Genomic DNA, 20,977 nt, shown 5'->3' on the forward strand with positions numbered 1-20,977 from the left:
GCTGACTCCCTATCTACATCTCTGTCAGTGGGGACATGACCACTCAGACACCCACTGATAGGACTGACAGAATGTTACTACGGTCTATGAAATTATTTTTGCTATTGCAGGAAAGCTTATTTATGGATTTGTAATCTTATTTTAAATGTACATAAAATGTACATACATATTTCTATTATTCTCTTGTTTATTAGAGAATGGAGGAAACATTCCATGCTAGAAAAATGATTATCTGATTATCTGAGTGCATTACAATATCATTGACAGAACTTTTTGATAGCAAACGTTTCTGAGCTCCAAAATAAATACAATTATCAAGGACATTTGTAGAAGGTTAAACGAAAATCTTTGCAAGTAGTGACGTAGGTCTTCAAAGATTTTAGTTATAAAAGGCAAAGTCCACTGTCTCACAAGTTCACTTCAAAGATATACTGAAGACACCTGAACGGGGTTTCCCTAAGCCAGTAACCATGAAGTGGGTGATCCTTGCGCTGGTTTGTCTCCAGCTGTCAGAGGGCTTGGTTAGGTATGTACATATCCCCCTATTTGACATACAACTATGCTGAATACATTTTAACTTTTGATACTCTTTTCAGTTATGCCTTTTGATTTATCTCTAAATATTGTATCTAGATCTTTTGACTGTTGGTTTTAAGTATTTGTAGTATAAAATCTAGATCCATCATGTGGCATGTGTGCATCAGGGTGGTGACAGAAGTGAGGTTTAGAATCCTGGAGTGGTCAGAATGGAATATTCAAGTGTTCGTGGTCATTAGCAATACTTTGATTTTCTGGGTCCACTTTCCTTGAAAGCTGACCACTACCTGCCATAAAGATCAACACATCGCATTAGTTTGCAGAACAGCACTCCAGTAAACATAGGTTATGTAGTAAGTAGAGCTGGGAGAAGCTATTCGCAGGACTCTAGTCCATCCGCCAAGTCAGTAATCTATGACTGCTGGATAAGAAGCCTGCCAATCTCCTCACCTCCGGGGATTCCCAACTCTTCATATGAATACCTGGGCTGGTGCGATATCGTGACTTCATTGCGCCACTAGTAGATGCCTCAACAGTTTGGATAGGAGTTGGGGTATCACTGTATTTCACTGTTCTCTACATAGCCAGCATTATAGATGGATAGATCTGCTGAAATTCTAATTCACCAGCTTTGCCAAATTTTCCCCACAAATTTGATTTGCAGCGAACAAATTCACCCAAATCTCAAAACGACAAAGCCTCAAATTGTCCAGAAAACAGTTATATAACACTCAAAGGTCACTTAGGACTGTATTAAATGCCTTTTGAGCTCTGTAACAGAAACACAGCCTTATTAATGTCCATGTGAACTCAACCTATCTGGTAGGGAAGAAATGAATGGTAACCGGTGATAAACAGTTAAAAAGGCTATTTAACAATACACTACAATAACATACTTTATTTGGATGGCATATATGGATGTAATATTTGGCTATTACATCAAGGAAGTGGGCAAATTTTTTTTTTTTAAATATATATATTTTTTCAACATGCATAGTTTGTGCGGTAGACAATTGCATTTAAATTTCTGGAATGTGGAGATTTTTATTTTTATCGTCTAAACATAAGAAAGGCTAAAGAAAAAATATAGGTTACAGCTTAACCGTTTCACAAGCCAGAAAGTACATTTTCTTAGAAACACAAGCCTTGGTTTCAGTATTTTCCTTCAGTAACAAAATGAGGACAGAGAGGTACTAAACTGCCCTCTTTGCATACAGTGTGTCAAGAATAAAAAAAATGTGTCCTTAAGGTGCTATTACTGCAGTATATCACAGATTAATCAATTCACAGTTACACCAGCACTTCCCTATCAGTTAAATATGTGTATTATTATACACAGACTGAGTCTACGACTTCCATTTTCAAAGGTGCTTCAGAACTGCAGTTGTACACTACAATTCAATATAGGCCTTTTTATATCTACAGTGCCTACAAGTAGTTTTCAACCCCCTGCAGATTTAGCTGGTTTGATAAGATGCAAATAAGTTAGAGCCTTCAAACTGCAAACGAGAGTAGGTTTTATGAACAGAAGCATAAATCTTACAAACCAAAAAGTTATGTTGCTCAGTTGAATTTTATTAAATTTTAAACATAAAAGTGTGGGTCAATTATTATACAACCCCTATGTTTAATATTTTGTGGAATAACCCTTGTTTGCAATTACAGCTAATAATCGTCTTTTATAAGACCTGATCAGGCCGGCACAGGTCTGTGGAGTTATCTTGGCCCACTCCTCCATGCAGATCTTCTCCAAGTTATCTAGGTTCTTTGGGTGTCTCATGTGGACTTTATTCTTGAGCTCCTTCCACAAGTTTTCAATTGGGTTAAGGTCAGGAGACTGACTAGGCCACTCCAACACCTTGACTTTTTCCCTCTTGAACCAGGCCTTGGTTTTCTTGGCTGTGTGCTTTGGGTCGTTGTCTTGTTGGAAGATGAAATTACGACCCATCTTAAGATCCTTGATGGAGGAGCGGAGGTTCTTGGCCAAAATCTCCAGGTAGGCCGTGCTATCCATCTTCCCATGGATGCGGACCAGATGGCCAGGCCCCTTGGCAGAGAAACAGCCCCACAGCATGATGCTGCCACCACCATGCTTGACTGTAGGGATGGTATTCTTGGGGTCGTATGCAGTGCCATCCAGTCTCCAAACGTCACGTGTGTGGTTGGCACCAAAGATCTCGATCTTGGTCTCATCAGACCATAGAACCTTGAACCAGTCTGTCTCAGAGTCCTCCAAGTGATCATGAGCAAACTGTAGATGAGCCTTGACATGACGCTTTGAAAGTAAAGGTACCTTACGGGCTCGTCTGGAACGGAGACCATTGTGGTGGAGTACGTTACTTATGGTATTGACTGAAACCAATGTCCCCACTGCCATGAGATCTTCCCGGAGCTCCTTCCTTGTTGTCCTTGGGTTAGCCTTGACTCTTCGGACAAGCCTGGCCTCGGCACGGGAGGACACTTTCAAAGGCTGTCCTGGCCGTGGAAGGCTAACAGTAGTTCCATAAGCCTTCCACTTACGGATGATGCTCCCAACAGTGGAGACAGGTAGGCCCAACTCCTTGGAAAGGGTTTTGTACCCCTTGCCAGCCTTGTGACCCTCCACGATCTTGTCTCTGATGGCCTTGGAATGCTCCTTTGTCTTTCCCATGTTGACCATGTTTGAGTGCTGTTCACAAGTTTGGGGAGGGTCTTAAATAGTCAGAAAAGGCTGGCAAAAGAGATCTTTTGTAACATACCTGGCGGCGTCCTTGCATGGTGGTCCATCTCCCACTGTGCAAGAGGGCGCACTTGATCTCCTGTCCAGAATGTCTCTCTGGCTTCCCTCCATGCTGTCTGTTTGTGTCTGTTTCTGCTGCTTAAGGGCGGCGCCCGATCACTTCCTGCCTTTTGTACCTGCTGTGGGTCACACCCCTTGTGCGTCCTCAGCCTATTGCTGTCTGTCACTTGGTATATAGCTCAGCAGCTCCCTTCTATCCCTGCCTGAGCATAGTGTTTTCCTTCAGTGTGTGCTTGCACTCTGAAGGTGCCAGGTCCCGTCTTTGTTTCCTTGTCTGCCTTTCCTGGAGGCTGTATTTCCAGGCCTGTCTGAACTAAGTCCTGTATGTCTCCTGCTTTTTGTATCAGTTCCCGTGTCTGAACTGAGTCCTGTATGTCTCCTGCTTTTTGTATCAGTTCCCGTGTCTGAACTGAGTCCTGTATGTCTCCTGCTTTGCGGTATCAGCTCCCGTGTCTGAACTGTGTCCTGTATGTCTCCTGCTTTGCGGTATTAGTTCCCGTGTCTGAACTAAGTCCTGTATCCCTCTGCAGTGTCGGTCTCCTCCGTACACTCAGTTCCAGTCTGAACTCTCTCCTGTCCTTTACCTGTTTTGCCTCTATGTCCGTTCCCTTCCTTTTTCTGCAGAGTCTGAACTCGTACCTAACTCCTGCTTGTTGTCTCTGCAAGTACTGTATGAGTATCTGGCTCTGTCTTTCCCTTCCTGTCTGTTCCGTGTGAACAGAGCCCTGTCCTCCCTGCTCAGCCTTGTCTGCACTCTAGCTGTGCTTGCCTGTAACCCTCTGCCTGTATTGTTCCTGAGTCCCGGTGTGTACTGGGTCCTATCCCGCCTGTGTTCCTACCTGCTAGTGCCTCCCTGTCTGCACTCTAGCTGTGCTTGCCTTTACCCCCCTGCCTGCATACCCGCCTGCCTGCATACCAGTCGTGCCTGCCTATACCCTCCAGTCTGTGTGCCAGCCTACCAGCCTGTTCCTGTATTTCCCTGTGTGGGTCAACAGCCGTGTCCGGGGTCTGTCCTGGAGTAGCACCTGGTCCCTCTGCTCGGTTCCTCCTTGGTGCACTGGCGTCGTATGCCGTCGTGCGACCCTGGTCGGATCGGGTGAATACTTAGTCACGCCCCTCCAGGCATTCACTCTCCGGCACGGTCCAGTGGAATCACTACCAATCACACGCACACGCCGCTTAGCCCGGGCGTGTGCATAACATCTTTAATCCACACATGTGAAGCTCATTATTCTTGGTGCCTGAACTACTTCTTAATACTTTTGGGGGACCAAACAGAATTCTTGTGGTTTGAGGGGTTGAATAATAAATGACACTCTGAATTAACTTTTAACGTTTTAAAAAAAAAAAAATTTGCTGCAGTGCATTTCCCACTTCCAGGCTGATCTACAGTACAAATGTCACAATGCCAAGTTAATTCCGCATGTGTCAACTAGCTAAATCTGCAGGGGGTTGAATACTACTTGTAGGCACTGTATATATGGATTGAGCTGTGCGCTCTGACCTCCTATCCTTAAGCTGTAAAATCCTAAAATAGTTGTTGCTTGCTCTGACCTCATCTTTTATAGTCCCAGTGATAGTTCCCCCAATTGGCTGCAGTAGACCATGTGATATGATAGCGGCAAGGCATTAAGGGTAAGCGCTTGAAGCAAAAGTTAAAAAAAGTTTCTGAAACTCCTGTGTAAATATATGGTCATTTTCTATTTTCTCTCTTACTAGAAACTGACTCTAGCACTGCTGTATTTAGTTGGGTTTGAATACATCTAGGTCCCAAAGAGTAAAAAATGTGAATAGAGAATGTTCAAACTACATCTATCAGACACAATTAATACTTTAAAGTGGATTTCCACTACAAAAAAAAACTTGTGTCCAAAAGATTGTATACTTGTAAAACAACAAAGTCAGATAGTGCTCATCCTCGCCAAGTCCTGCGCTCGCTCTCTTCTGCTATTCACAGCACTGGTTTAGTGTCTGCAGCAGGGACTTCACAAATACAGTGCAAATCACTGTTGCATCCAGTTGACAAAAGTGTACCCTGAATAATTCTTCTACTGAAAAAATGTCACATTGACTGATCACATCACTGAGCTCAGCGGCCCTGCTGATGAGCCACCAAGCTCAGTGATTGACTGCAGCGATGATATGCATTGTAGTCATAACATTACCGCTGCAAGCAGTAAACAGAAACCAAAGCGGCAGAGAAGAAACATCACTGGACCCAGGAAAGATGAGTACTATTTGTATTTGTGGTTTTAAAAATATTCAATAGTTTTGGCGCGAGCTTTCTGATATTGGTAAAAAAAAACTGTAACTCACAACATTATCAGCCCCTTAGACACAATGTTCAGTTGGCTGTAGAAAGAACTAGAGTCAATTACTATGCAATTAATATGACAATGAGTAGTTTCATTTTTCATGATACAGCAAAGATCTTACATATGAAAAAAATATTTAATAACTTGTTTTTGAGACTTAAATAGTTGTTATATGACATGTATATACCTATCTATATGTGTAATACTATGTACTCATCACCCCACTGTCATCACTCAGAGTGCCTCTTCAAAGATTCAAGTCTATAAGAGAGACGATGAAGGAAAAAGGCGTCCTGGAGCAATTTATGAAAACGCACAAAAGGGATCCAGCCATGAAGTACAGCTTCAACCACAGGAATAACTTTGCAATAGCCTATGAGCCAATGAATATGGATGTAAGTATTTGTATGAGTCGTTTGCTGTGTGGTAATGTTAGCAAATTACCAATAATGGTAAAGGGAATCTGTAACAAGGTTTTTCTCACCTAATCTGAGAGCAGCAAACTGTAAAGGTAGAGACCCTGATTTCAGCGATATGTCACTTACTGGGCTGCTAGCTGTAGTTTTGATAAAGTAACTGTTTTATCATCAGGAGATTATCACTAGAGCAGTGATTTTCAACCTTTTTTGAGCCGCGGCACACTTTTTATACTTAGAAAATCCTGGGGCACACCACCAACCAAAATAGCACAAAATGACACTAAAACAGTCATATTATACATATAGTTAATAATATAGATTCTAAATTTATTTTACTCACTCAGTGTGAAACCTGGGCCTGTTTCGATAAACACAAAAGGGATATCCTGGCAGGAATGGTGGAAAGACACACACGAAGCTCTTCCTCAACAGTTCTCAGTTTCTCCCTGTTTTTAGTTTTTATCGCAGTCAAGCTTGAGAAGCCCAGCTCACATAGATATGTGGTTGAAAATGGGAGCAATGTCAAAATAGCTTTGTTGGCCAGAATGGGGAACTCCTTGGCAACAGATAACCAAAAACTGTCCAAAGGAAGATCAGCAAACTTTAGCTTTAAACCGCGATCTTGCTTCAGTTCAACGAGTTCCTCTTGCTCCTTTAAAGTCATGTCCTTTCCAGCAACGGATAATGAGCTGTATGGGTCCCTAACCCAGTCAAGGCATTCTGTGAAGGCTGAAGAAAAATAGAACGATAACTTCTCCTCAAGAGTTTTCAAATGTCTGCCAATCGCTTCGCACATTGCAGCAGTATTGTCATCATGCAGTTTCTCGGTGAGTGGGAACATCTGAAGGTTGCCACCCTGCACATGTTGTTGCCAGAGCTGCACCTTTAAACGGAATCCGTTCATTTTATCAGTGCTTGTAAGCAGGTTTTCATTTCGACCTTGCATCTGTGTGTTTAGTTCATTCAGATATTGAAATATATCAGCCAGGTATGCCAGCTTTGCACACCACTCATCACTTGCAAGCAGCTTTGAATAATTGGACCTCTCGTTTGTAAGAAATATTTTAAGTTCCTCTCGCAACTCATACACACGGGCCAGCACTTTGCCGCGTGACAGCCACCTGACCTCCATGTGGAGCAATAAGATTTTATGTTCCGCTCCCATTTCTGTACACAAAGACGCAAATAAGCGACATCTCAAAGGTCGCGTCTTCACAAAGTTCACTATGCGCACAACATCATCCAACACAGGAGCTAGATCTGCTGGTAAGGTCTTTGCAACGAGGGCCTCACGGTGCAAGAAACAGTGGGTAGCAAGAAAATCTGGGTTTCTTTCTTTAACCCTACTTACAAAGCCTTTGATGCGCCCGACCATGGCTGCGGCTCCATCAGTGCAGACACCTGTGCAGTTTTCCCATGTAAGTCCACTTTTATCAAGATATTCCGATGTGACTTGGAATATTGCCTCTCCTGTTGATTTTTCTGTCAGTGCCTTGCAAAATAGGAAGTTTTCTCTAATGGCTTCACCATCCACAAAACGCACATTGGCCAACAGCTGACAATGTCCACTGATATCCGTCGACTCATCAAGTTGCAAGGCAAATTTCTTACTGATGCGCACCTTTTCCAAAACAACTGTTTCAATGTCCGCAGACAAGTCATCAATCCGTCTGGCAATTGTGTTATCAGAGAGCGGCACTTTAGCTATCTCTTTAGCTGCTTCAGGGCCAAGCATCTCATTTACAATAGCTTTACAAGCTGGTAGTATTAATGTTTCTGCCACAGTGTGGGACTTTTTTGATTTAGCTATGAGTTCAGCAACAAGGTAGCTAGCTTTGAGGGCTCTCTCATTTACCTTTGTGCTTTTTCTCAAAAAAGTTGCCCCTTTCTCATTGTTTGTACGTAAGCGTACAAAATACTCCATCGGTTTATTTTGAACGGAAGGGTGTTTCGTTTGGAGATGGCGTTTAAGTTTGCTTGGCACCATAGCGCTATTGGAAAGCTTCTCACCACACACCAAGCACAGTGGTGTTGGTGCTGTCGCATCCCCAGTGGAAGTAAATCCAAATGAAAGATAGCTTTCACTGTATTGCCTTGAGCTCACCGTCTTGTCTTTTTTCTTTTGTCGAACTCTCATACTAGGGCCTTCATTTGGGTTAGAATTGTGTCCAGGGTCCTGTTCGGCATTTGCCTTTTCCATTCTCAAATACTTCTCCATCACTGCTGAGATAGTGTGCGCAGCCACACACTAAAATAGAAGAGTATTACATTATCTGCCACACTTAAAGGACCTCTGCTAGGCATATTTCATTCCTGAGGGCTTAAAAAGCAGCTCTCGTGGTGACAAGAAGCTGATTTAAACCCCCCAAGAGTGAACTTCGCGAGAGCAGTATGTGTGTGATAATAACTTCTATTACTACGGTCTGCATTTCCTGCTTGAATTGACACTAGTGACGTAGCACTCAGCTTTCTCTATAAGTAGAATAGAGCTGGCTGCCAAGTGCTACGCCACTAGAGTCAATTCAAGCAGGACATGACTGCTGAAGAACGGTACTAATATCATTTATTATTCAATACATACAACTCTCACGGAGTTCACTCTTGGGGGTTTTAAATCAGCTTCTTACCACCACAAGAGCTACTTTTTTAGCCCTCAAGAGTGAAATATGCCTGGCAGAGGTCCTTTCAATAAATTATTTATTTTAAAAGGGTGAAATAAAAAAGGATAACCCCCTCATATATTCAATTCCATGTAACCACATAAATACAGTCCCACGTATATGAGCACATGATTATCAGCATCATATACTGTGGTGATGTGCACTGTACAGCGCCACAGTATATGGTGCTGATTATTATGTGGCTCATATACTGCAATATAAAGGGATACAATGAGAAGTACTATGGCCATGAGGCCAGAGTACAAGTGCCAGCTCATATACTCAGCATATGAGCTGGTACTTGTAGTACTCCAGCCTCATGACTATAGTATTTCTCATTTTACATTTCTCATTGTTATATGCAGTATACTGCTGGAGTACTAAAAGTACCAGCTCATATGCTGAGTATTCTGCCAACAGTTCATATACTCAGGCAAAAGCTCATATAGTCAGCATTATTGGCGGGCATTACCTTGGCGGCGGGCAAATGCGAGAGTCTCTCCGCTCTCAGGATGACGCGCCGGCCTCGGTGACGTCATTAAGTCGCGCGAGGTTCAAAGCTTGCGCATGTGTTATTGTACACGTCTCCTACATTGTAAGAAAGCGTGACTGCGCATCGAGCGCATTGCCGGGAAACAAAACACAGGGGGCACCATAGTTTGGGGAACTTTCCCCGCGGCACACCCGACCATGTGTCGCGGCACACTAGTGTGCCGCGGAACACTGGTTGAAAATCACTGCACTAGAGGACTAGTAAACCTGCTACCATATTCATGAGCCATGTATAACCCCGCCTCCACCATTGATTGACAGCTTCCTATGTACACTGTGCACAGGCAGAAAGCTGCCAATTAGTGGTGTGTGCGGCGTTATATGGAGCTCAATATTCAGAGAACTGCTAGATCTGCAACAGAGAAAGCAGTGAAATCAAAACTGCAGCAAGCAGCCCAGTCGCCGGAATCAAAGCTTCTGTCCCTACATTATGCTGCGCTCAGATGGGGTAGCCAAACCTGGTGACAGATTTCCATTAAGAAATTATTGTTGTATAAGGGTACATTCACACAAACATATGTTAGTACTGAGTGCACAGCATGCCCCTCAACTTATGGACCAATTGTAGCATACAGTGAGGGAAATAAGTATTTGATCCCTTGCTGTTTTTGTAAGTTTGCGCACTGACAAAGACATGAACAGTCTATAATTTTAAGGGTAGTTTGATTTTAACATTGAAAGATATAATATCCCCCTAAAAATCAAGAAAATCAGATTGTATAAATTAGATAAATATTTTTGCATTTTGCAGTGAGAAATAAGTATTTGATCCCCTACAACCTATTATGAGTTCTGGCTCCTACAGACCAGTTAGACGCTCCTAATCAACTTTTTACCTGCATAAAAGACAGCTGTCTTACATAGTCATCTGTATAAAAGACTCCTGTCCACAGACTCAATTAATAAGTCAGACTCTAACCTCTACAACATGGGCAAGACCAAAGAGCTTTCTAAGGATATCAGGGACAAGATCATAGACCTGCACAAAACCATAAGTAAGATGCTGGGTGAGAAGGAGACAACTGTTGGTGCAATAGTAAGAAAATGGAAGAAATACAAAATGACTGTCAATCGACATTGATCTGGGGCACCATGCAAAATCTCATCTCGTGGGGTATCCTTGATCATGAAGAAGGTGAGAGATCAGCCTAAAACTACACAGGGGGAACTTGTTAATGATCTCAAGGCAGCTGGGACCACAGTCACCAAGAAAACCACTGGTAATACATTACCCCTTAAAGGTTTAAAATCCTGCAATGCCTGCAAGGTCCCCCTGCTTAAGGCACGTGTGCAGGCCCGTCTGAAGTTTGCCAATGAACATCTGAATGATTCTGTGAGTTATTGGGAGAAGGTGCTGTGGTCAGATGAGACAAAAATTGAGCTCTTTGGCATTAACTCAACTTGCTGTGTTTGGAAGAAGAAGAAGGATGAGTACAACACTAAGAACATCATCCCAACCGTGAAGCATGGTGGGGGAAACATTATACTTTGGGGGTGCTTTTCTGCAAAGAGGACATGACGACTGCACCGTACTGAAGGGAAGATGGCTGGGGTCATGTATCGCGAGATTTTGGCCAACAACCTCCTTCTCTCAGTAAGAGCATTGAACATGGGTCGTGGCTGGGTCTTCCAGTAAGACAATGACCAAAAACAAACAGCCAAGGCAACAAAGGCGTGGCTCAAAAAGAAGCACAGTAAGGTCATGGAGTGGCCTAGCCAGTCTCCAGACCTTAATCCCATAGAAAACTTATGGAGGGAGTTGAAGCTCTAAGTTGCCAAGCGACAGCCTCAAAATCTTAATGATTTAGAGATGATCTGCAAAGAGGAGTGGACCAAAATTCCTTCTGACATGTGCGCAAACCTCATCATCAACTACAAACAACGTCTGACTGCTGTGCTTGCCAACAAGGGTTTTGCCACCAAATATTAAAAGGGTTGTGAACATAAAACTTTAGCAAAGATTTAAGTATGTGGCTAGTCTTGTATACGGAAAGGTCCACCGATACAATGAATGGGGACAGGGAGAGCGCGCGGTGGATGCCGGGTGTGAAGCGCGGGGTAACCCTGCCCACAACCCAGCAGCCACCGGTGGAACGCGGAAGAGGGACCCAGCCTGGACTTGTCGTGACATCAGCGGTTGTCAGAGCCGGCTGCAGCCGGCAGAAACAGCACCAGGAGGTAATTAGAAAGAAGCTTCTATTTATCGTTAAAACACATTGGCATATTTTTAAAAGTATTGGACAACCCCTTTAAGTGTTGTTTGCCAGAGGGATTAAATACTTATTTCTCACTGCAAAATGCAAAAAAATATATCAAATTTATACAATGTGATTTTCTTGATTTTTTGGGGCATATTCTATCTCTCAATGTTAAAATTAACCTACCCTTAAAATTATAGACTGTTCATGTCTTTGTCAGTGGGCAAACTTACAAATACAGCAAGGGATCAAATACTTATTTCCCCCACTGTATATGCTTGAGGATATCTGTGATTTCCTACATAGCCGTCAAGTCTGCATGGGAAAAATCCCATTGTGCACTAGACTAGTTGGTTATACGGGCCAGTCTATTGCATTCAAACAGCAGGTGCTTCTGCCCCCATCCGCTATGTGGACGAGCGTACTGTGCTGCACACGGAGCCAGTCTTGTCTGTAACTTGCAGACAAGACGGCCCAATTTTTCATATGGCCATCTGAACTTAGGCATAATGTGTAGAAAACTAGTATTTATGTAGCATTAGAATATATTGCCTTTAGATTCCCGCTGTGCACAGATGGTATTTTGCTATTATTTAAACCTCAACTTACATAGGATACACACTATCATACACTGTTGCAAATGATGGTAATAGGAAGAAAAAATTAGGAAAAATAACTTTTCAATGTTACCAAAACTATATAATATGCAGGGCGGCCCAAAACTTGCTATACAGTTGAATAAAATGTTATGAGATTTTATGGGTACACATATACTGTACACTGAACCACCACAAAGCAGCTTAAGGCCTCCTTCACATGTCCGTGCTTCCACTATGTATCTGCTTTTTTCACATACCCTTTATAATCTATGGTGCTATACACATGTCCATGTTTTTACAAAACACACAGAGACATGTCTGTTTTTTTCTGGCAGCACTAATGACAATGACCATAACAAGTCAATGGGTCTGTCATAAACACGTAGAGCACACAGATGGCATCAGTGTTCCATTTGTGTGCCGTCCATGTTTAACATTGCAAAGTATAGGAGAAGCTTTGTACTTTCTTTCTTTCTTTATTCATACCGGAAAAACACCAATGCCACACTGATGGTCAAAAAGGACACACAGATGAGACACTGATGACACCCTGGTGACATTACTAATGACACACTGATGGAAAACACTGATGACACTGGTCCCGTTTTTTACGTATGTGTTTAAACATAGACGTGTGACGGAGGCCTAAGGGGTAGGCTACTTTCTCATGTTAGTGCAGCTTTCGTCACAAACTGACCAGCCCTACTGTCTATGAATATGTGGACAATGATACAGAATGCGTACCACAGTGCGCTAAACTGATTTGGGGAATGTTGTAACATTGATGAAAGACACATTGAGCACTTATTAGGTTGAACAGTGTTAAACAAATATAAGTTTAAAAACAATGTAATAAAATGCAAATAAAGTTATTTTGTTGTGTGTCACAGTGTAGGCTCACCAATGTAATCTTTTGTGATACATTTAATTGATTTCCATGTACACCTACTTTGGGATCGCTCTATGCTTCCATACAAGAATTATGTTTTGGTTCTTGGGGGAAGTTCTACTTATCCTTAAAAAGACCAGCTAAGTATGGAGTTTTACAAGCAGTATTCCATGGGAGGTAAGTATGCAAAATAGCTCTCGTACTACTAAAGAGCTCACAAGTACCACCTAGCTACTCTGTAAGTCAATGTCCGACTCTTTAACGAGCCTTATATCATCATCAGGAATAAATGCCAAGCCAGAAACTCATCTACTGACAGCTTTTTTCGTGTTGCTTGCCCCTGCATCATTGTAGAGCAAAGTCTTGGTACCTCAATGGCATCGCACTCCGCTCTTCAGACTCTTCTGTACACTGATGAGGGGTAAATACCCTGAAAAAGGACTTCTGTAGGTTACTTTCTGGCTTGGCATTTATCCCTGCTCATTTTACAATACTTGTTTAAAGGGTCAGACATTACAGGGTAGTTACAACTTATAGATATCACTTGCCAAATAGTTTCTTCAGTTCTGCAAGAGAGGTAATAGATATATATTGGTTCTTGTAATGTTTTTGAACCCACTAATATTTAGGCCATATTTGAGAAACAAATTGCCTATACAGCGCGGTGTATGTGCTTTGAGGGAGCTGAAATGAATTCTGATTTGGATATTATCCTAAGTCATATTGCAAGACTCGTTAAAGGGTTGAATGTGACTTGTAGGATTGCTGCTTCCAATAGGTGGCGCTATAGAGTTCAAGTACTCTTTCTCTCTGAAGAGGCAATTGCATATTAAATTTCCCAGAGGAGTATTGCACGGCAAAAAAACCTCCTTACTTTGGCATGCCAGAGCCGGTATGTCACTCTCCACAAGGAGAAACGTTACCCCTATGACCTCAGTCCAGAGCCTCTCATATAGCCAAATCAGATCTCGTACTTTACACTGATGAGGGCCAACAGCCCGAAACACCATGTCTGCAAATTGAGATTCTGATTTGGCTATTATCCTAAGTCATATTGCAAGACTCGTTAAAGGGTTGATTGTGACTTGTAGGATTGCTGCTTCCAATAGATGGCGCTATAGAGTTCAAGTCCTCTTTCTCTCTGAAGAGGCAATTTGCATATAGAAGGTAATAAGACAGAGGAATGTCACAGATTAGTCTCAAGTAAGAGAAGAGCAATCCCTCCCCCCTCGAAAGGGAGTGACAGGGCCTTATCTGTGTATAGTATATAGTGTATTATAACACTGTCTACCGTAACTAGGCCTAATGACTCTCTACTGTCCCAGTTATACAGGAAAGAGGACACAGAAAGTATCAGCCTATTGTGACATTTTTAGTGACCAGTGTAAAACATGGAATATTTCAACTATTTTTAAATGTAATAAAAAATAACCAAATATAAATAAAGAATTGAAAAAGAATAGCCATATAATCATTTTCTTTTGACACATTTATTAAGGCTAAATACTGTAAATATTGGATTGAAGAAAATGTAACACGTGTTTTTTTTTCTGTTCCAGGCTTGTTACTTTGGACAAATTAGTGTAGGAACACCACCACAAAACTTTATGGTACTTTTTGACACAGGGTCATCGAATCTTTGGGTTGCTTCCACTTACTGCTCGAGTGAAGCTTGTCGTGAGTATTTACTATCAGCATATGAAAATTATTTTAATCAATAGGGTAATCATACCCAAAGTACAAAAGTGAGCTAAATATCTAAATATTACATTCATCTTGTAATTAATAACAATTTTTAGAAATTTGTATTTTCCAGGCAGTAATGATTATCACCATCTTGAATGTGCGATTTTCCATTTTTGACTTATGTTTCATTCCGCTGTTTCAAGAGCCATAACTTTTTAATTCTTCCATCCATATAGCCATAGCTTGTTATATACAGAGCAAATTCTAGTTTTGAATGACACTATTCATTTTACCATAAAATGTACTGAAAAATGGTAAAAAAAAGCAAAAACTATGAAATGGCGAAAAAAATACAATTCCGACAATTATTTTTGGGTTTTAGTTTTCATGTCGTTCAATGCATGCTAAAATTGACCTGGTAACAAGATATTCCTGGTCAGTATGAATAAGGCACAACACAATTTGGAAAGGTTTTTTTTAGTTTCTTTTTTTATTTAAGTGGTGAAAACAATTCTGAAATTTGTAAAAAGAAAATGTTGTTTTGCCATTTTCTGAAACCAGTTTTTATTTGACCATCACAGCAGCTCCAACATGGCAGCCATGGAAGCCTTCATTAGACACCGGCTACCATAGCAGCCAATTGGCACCCCACAGTGACATCATGGGTGGGGCTGATATGACCGTGGGTTAACAGCAGAGTTCTAGCTGTAGTCATAGCTGTTAGAGGCGGATTTGGGCTGTATGAAACAGCCTGCGTCCACCATTTTTAAAGTGGGTTCAGCTGCGGAACCTGCTCCACACACCAGCACTCAAAATGTGACATACATGTTCATCACTGGTCAGAAACAGGTTGAATAAATCTTTCTATGGGATCTAAAAAAAAAAAAGAATAATTGAATTGTTCAAATGTTAAATGACATTTTTTTTATTATTTCTTATAAACAAAAGTCCATGTACCAATGCTGTCAATTTATAAGCAACAATTTTTAAAAACTAAAACACTTTAGATAGTTGTAGGTTAAACGATGGTTCGAATGACAGCTATTGCTCCCCTACTCCTTTGGCAGCGGCATATATCCAGGGAGAACAAAGAATCGGCTACTGAAATTTCACAGGCCTCCAACATCAGAGAGTTTAGTATTGCAGTAAATAGTATAAGCAACTGAACGACTGCAGGAACTAAAAGATAAAGCAAAAAAAAATTAAACGGTATAAAAAAAGTACAATTTTAAATCACCCCCGTTTACCATACATTTAATTAGAGCGAAATAGTTGTCATTTTTCAGTCATTGCACTTCCCAAAGAAATCATAAGCAATGAAAATGTGATATCTACCCCAAAATAGTATCAATAAAACATCAACTCAGGGTGCAAAAATATAAAAGTTATGGGTTTCAGAAAACGGCAACACAATTTTTTTTTTATTTCAGATTTTTTTCACCACTGATATAATTAAAAAAACTATACAAGTCTGGTACTGCTATATACCAACTTGGAGAATCATGTACCCAGGTTATTTTTACAGCAGAATAAATTATGTAAAGTTAAAACCCAGAAACAGTGGCAATATTGTTGTTTTTTTCCTGCAATTTCACAGCACTCTTTATTTTTTTTCTGTTTTCCAGTGCATTTTATGGTAAAATGATTGCTGTTATTCAAAACTACAACTGCTATGAAAATATAAAAATGATATGGCTCTTGGAAGAGAGGGAGGAAAAACGAAAGAGGGGAAAAATTCCCTGTCCATTAAAGGTTAAAACATATTTTATGAAATAACAATTGAAATTAATTAAAAAAAGAGGGAGAAAATGTATTTAAGAGGGATGGAGTCAATTTCAACTTTTGCTGTGAGGTGCTATAATTTCTAGTATGCCCCAAGTACAGTGCATAGATATGCCTTGTATCAGTAAATTAATAAAAAGGCAACTTGCATTTTACTTGCAAAATATATCTCAGAAAATACTTCTTCCTTCAGTTTTAGTTATATTTTTCTCCATATGTAGGTAATTTTCTAATAAAAGTATCTTGCTTCTTTAGAGAACCACCCACTTTTCAACCCAAGCCAGTCTTCCACATACTCCTCCAATAATCAGCAGTTTTCCATGCAGTATGGCAGTGGAAGTCTCACTGGTGTCTTTGGATATGACACTGTATCTGTAAGTAATGGATTACATCTCAATTTTATTTTTTCCAAGGACAACCCCTGTCCTATTGTGTCATATCGACATCATAAAAGGGTCGCCAGTTCCAGATCCCCTCTATCAGTCGAGATAGAGTGCCTTCCTGTATGACTTCTTCCTGCTCCTAACTGGATGGCCATTGCTGTCCCCTGAAAAATCAGCTATTTGTGCTGATGACAACAAATACTTTTGTTAATGGGAGAATCATTTTAATAGATATTTAAGATCTGCTTGTAGAGCTTACCAAGTTTGTTCCCTGATTTAGAAAAAAAAATATTAACAGGAAATTATAGGAAAATCACAATTAAGTTGAAAGAAAGTCCCCTCAAGACACTTCTTTCTGGTGATTCATGCTAACCAATCCACAAGAAATATGAATCCCAGCCTGGCTACACAATTACAACTAGGTATATTATTTTCTGAAATACCAGAGCCGGAAATATACTTTGGAGATCCAGCTAGGGTCTGAAGGCAGAGATGAAACTAGTCAAGTGCCACTCCTTGCTAGCTATTCCCAGCGCTGCTGCAAGTAATTGATAGGTCTCTCCCCTGCATCTTCCTATGGAGAGACCTATGTGAAGACAAGGGGTCTTCCATGGGCAGAACACTACTCAGACAACACAGGGTGATGTAAACCGTGTGGCAATAATTTATTGAACCACCAGCAATTAATAACATATAGAACAGTCCCAGCAAATACAAGAGATGGGTCAAATTATAGAGTCTCACCCTTCTGGTGGCCCACCAGGATTAGATTCGTGAGATTTGTGGCCAGGTGACCTGATTGTTCCAACCTGGATTCTTCACATTGTCTCTGAGAGTTCAGCAATGGTCAATGGAGCAGTTATGTATCTTTCCAGCCAGGGCGGTGGTCCCGTAGGCTCTCATCCTGTAGTGTCTCTTTGATCAGATGCAGAGACCCCCTTTTTTATAGTTCACATGTGTCCTTCAAGCCATCATTCACAAGGGTCAGGGATCATGATATTAATGTACAATGCTTGAATATCCACAGCTCATCTTCCAATGTTGGCTGGCAAACACCCTACAATAGTATTTAACATATCTTAGCAAACATTCATTGTTCAGAGTCCCTGTATTGCAAAACTGGCAGACGATATGTTGTAAGAGCTGATATAAGATGTAGATAACAGCCATTCATCAATCATCAATATCACCTCAAGTGATCAGCATTCAGGTTTATACGAATAATAGTCTGCGTTGAGCAACCAAAGAAGAACACGGGTTAAAAAGTCAACATAACAATAAAGGTATATTGCTCTTGGCCATCAGAAAGTATGTCTGGCATAATTAAGAAGAAAAGCTGTGTCATCACAACCTATTAATCACTGCAGCATAGCTGGGAGAAACCAACTGGGAGCAGCGAAGGATTATTCTGGTCTCCGGCTATGGTCCCCATCCAGATGTTCTAACTATATTTTTCAAAGCATTTCAGAAAGTACCATAGTGGCCGACAATTGTGCAGCTAGGCTGCAATTCATGCTGCCTGTGGATTGGGCAGCATGAATCGCCTGACAGGATCCCTTTAAAACCATATGTTTATAGATTATCTGTTGTGTTATTAATACATTTACATTATTTTATGTAGGTACAAGGCCTGACTGTCACAAACCAAGAGATTGGACTAAGTGTGAATGAACCAGGCACTAATTTTGTGTATGCTGGCTTTGAAGGAATCTTCGGAATGGCCTACCCTGCTCTTTCTGCTGGAGGTCAAACCACTGCTATGCAGGGCATGCTGCAACAAAACCTTCTCACTTACCCAATCTTTAGTGTCTACATGAGTAGGTAAGTTTTTGTAAATGTGTACAATTTATTTTTAGTTTTGATTATTGATGATATTACTTCCAAACTGAGAAATTAGAACATTGATATGACTTAACAATCTTTTTGCAGTCAGTCTGGGATGGTTGTTTTTGGTGGTGTTGACAACAACTTGTATTCTGGTCAAATATACTGGGCACCAGTCACTCAGGAGCTATACTGGCAGGTTGCAATTGATGCGTGAGTACTTTTTCAACAAATGTATGTTTGTCAAGCCAAATGTGTCCTTGTACTTGTAATTACAAAACAAATATATTTCAGGTTTTCCATTAATGGACAAGCAACAGGTTGGTGTAGTCAGGGTTGTCAAGCCATGGTGGATACAGGAACCTCCCTCCTTACCATACCACAACAGTTTTTGGGAACATTCCTTCAGACTGTGGGAGCCGAAGAAAGCCAGAATGGAGGGGTGAGAAGGTTCACAGAAGAACCATGGACTCATACACTAGCTTAAAGAAAGATTAGATATGAGAAATAAGATTTTGTTTCTACAGTTCAATAGTTACACCTTGTAAATGGGTTAAAAAAAACACAAACATTTTTTATGTATCAAAATGTTTCCTTCATTTAACATGTTGTGCAACATTGGAGCAGTTCTAACTCCAACTTTAAATTTTCTGGGATTCACTCAGTGCTGGTGAGGACCAAGAAATACACAGATATGTGATTTGCAAGACTCTCTGAAGAATATCTTAAGTGTCTGTATATTTATACCCTTCATGAATATAGACATGCAATGCACACATTTTATTAATTTCTTATAAAATAGCAAACAGCAGAATACGTGGTTGCATAATAAGGAAAGATAATTTCTGTATTCACCCAGCTTAGTCATACTCCTCAGCAAGACTTTCTTTGGCCTTGTGCAGACGACCGTGTTAATCGAATGCTATCTGTGGTTTTCACCATTAGCATTCATACCCATGTTAATCTATGGGGTTGTCCACATGTTCGATTTGCCTCCGAGAATTGGATGTCACTCTCCGTTCAAGTCTATGGGTCTATGAAAAAAATGGGACTGCATTCGGATGACATCTGTATGCAGTCCGATTTTCACAGACTGACTGAATAGATAAGGTGGAGAAACTTTTTTTTCTCCACCTCCCGAGAAAATTGAATCCCACTCTCATCAAACTCTGATCAGAGTCTTATTAACATAATCGGACCGATTTTCTCAGATGGAGAGAAACTGGTTGTGTGACCCAAGACTTTCAGTGAGTTCGAGTGAGAATTACCACACTCCATGAGATTTGGCAGGCCTGAAGGCATTTACCCTTTCCTTACTCTAACAGTAATCACAAAAATGCATGCTATTATGGTCATAAAAATGATTATTTTTACAGTCTATTGCATTACGTTCATACATAGACATTTAAAGAATAACAATATTATTATGCTTTTTAATTCACAGTATCTGGTGAACTGTAACAATGTACAGAGCCTGCCGACCATCAGCTTCACAATCAATGGCGTACAGTTCCCCATTCCTCCTTCTGCCTATATTCTCCAGGTATCTGGTCTATATCACATTCATAAACAATAATTTATTAATCTTTGCCCAATCATCATTCTCATTACATTATTCTTTCTTTGCAGAATAATGGCTACTGTACAGTTGGAGTAGAAGTCACCTATCTGCCTTCTCAAAATGGTCAACCATTCTGGATTCTGGGTGATGTCTTCCTCCGTCAGTACTACTCGGTTTATGATATGGGCAACAACAGAGTTGGATTTGCACAATCGGCATAAAAATCTGCAGTTCTGAAGACTGTCAGTATATATCTTTCCATTAAAAAATTAGGATGGTTATTACATACTGGTGGCAGTAAATTGAAGAGAAAGTAATACGAAAATAATTAAATAGCAAATAAACTATTGCCCCTTACTCAGTTTGTTTATATTTTTTTTCCTACAGCACTGTAGCATTACATAAATCTCCAATTCAACAAAATTAATGAATGCAAATATTTAATAAATATCTATTCAAATATCTCTGTGTCTGGTAATATCGTAAAGTGATTCATTGTAATATCTGTCCATATATGTACACACACAGAACTGTGCAAAATTTTTAGGAAGGTGTGGAAAAATGCTGCAAAAGTAAGAATGCTACAGTCCCTAAACTAACCAACCACAGCAATGTTAAATATAATTAAATATAAGAGACCTTTACTTGAATCAGGGTTCACATAACATAAACCAATAGAGTAAAAAGAGCCTCACACTGTGAAGGACAACAAGAAAGGTGTAACATACCTGGCGGCGTCCTTGCATGGTGGTCCATCTCCCACTGTGCAAGAGGGCGCACTTGATCTCCTGTC

General features: G+C 40.6%; 1 protein-coding gene across 1 annotated transcript; it reads left to right on the forward strand.

The window, feature by feature from the left end:
* Positions 1 to 367: 367 nt before the first annotated feature.
* Positions 368 to 20,646, forward strand: LOC141223088 (gastricsin-like). Its single transcript, XM_073666752.1, has 9 exons — positions 368 to 526; positions 5,870 to 6,026; positions 14,508 to 14,625; positions 16,672 to 16,790; positions 18,421 to 18,620; positions 18,729 to 18,836; positions 18,918 to 19,065; positions 20,068 to 20,166; positions 20,253 to 20,646. The coding sequence occupies exons 1-9, from the start codon at positions 471 to 473 to the stop codon at positions 20,403 to 20,405; spliced, it is 1,158 nt and encodes a 385-aa protein (XP_073522853.1). The 5' UTR covers positions 368 to 470; the 3' UTR covers positions 20,406 to 20,646.
* Positions 20,647 to 20,977: the final 331 nt, after the last annotated feature.

This window comes from Phyllobates terribilis, unplaced genomic scaffold (genome assembly GCF_046119375.1).
Source record: "Phyllobates terribilis strain yellow unplaced genomic scaffold, ASM4611937v1 Scaffold_2__4_contigs__length_985480577, whole genome shotgun sequence".
NCBI lineage: Eukaryota > Metazoa > Chordata > Amphibia > Anura > Dendrobatidae > Phyllobates > Phyllobates terribilis.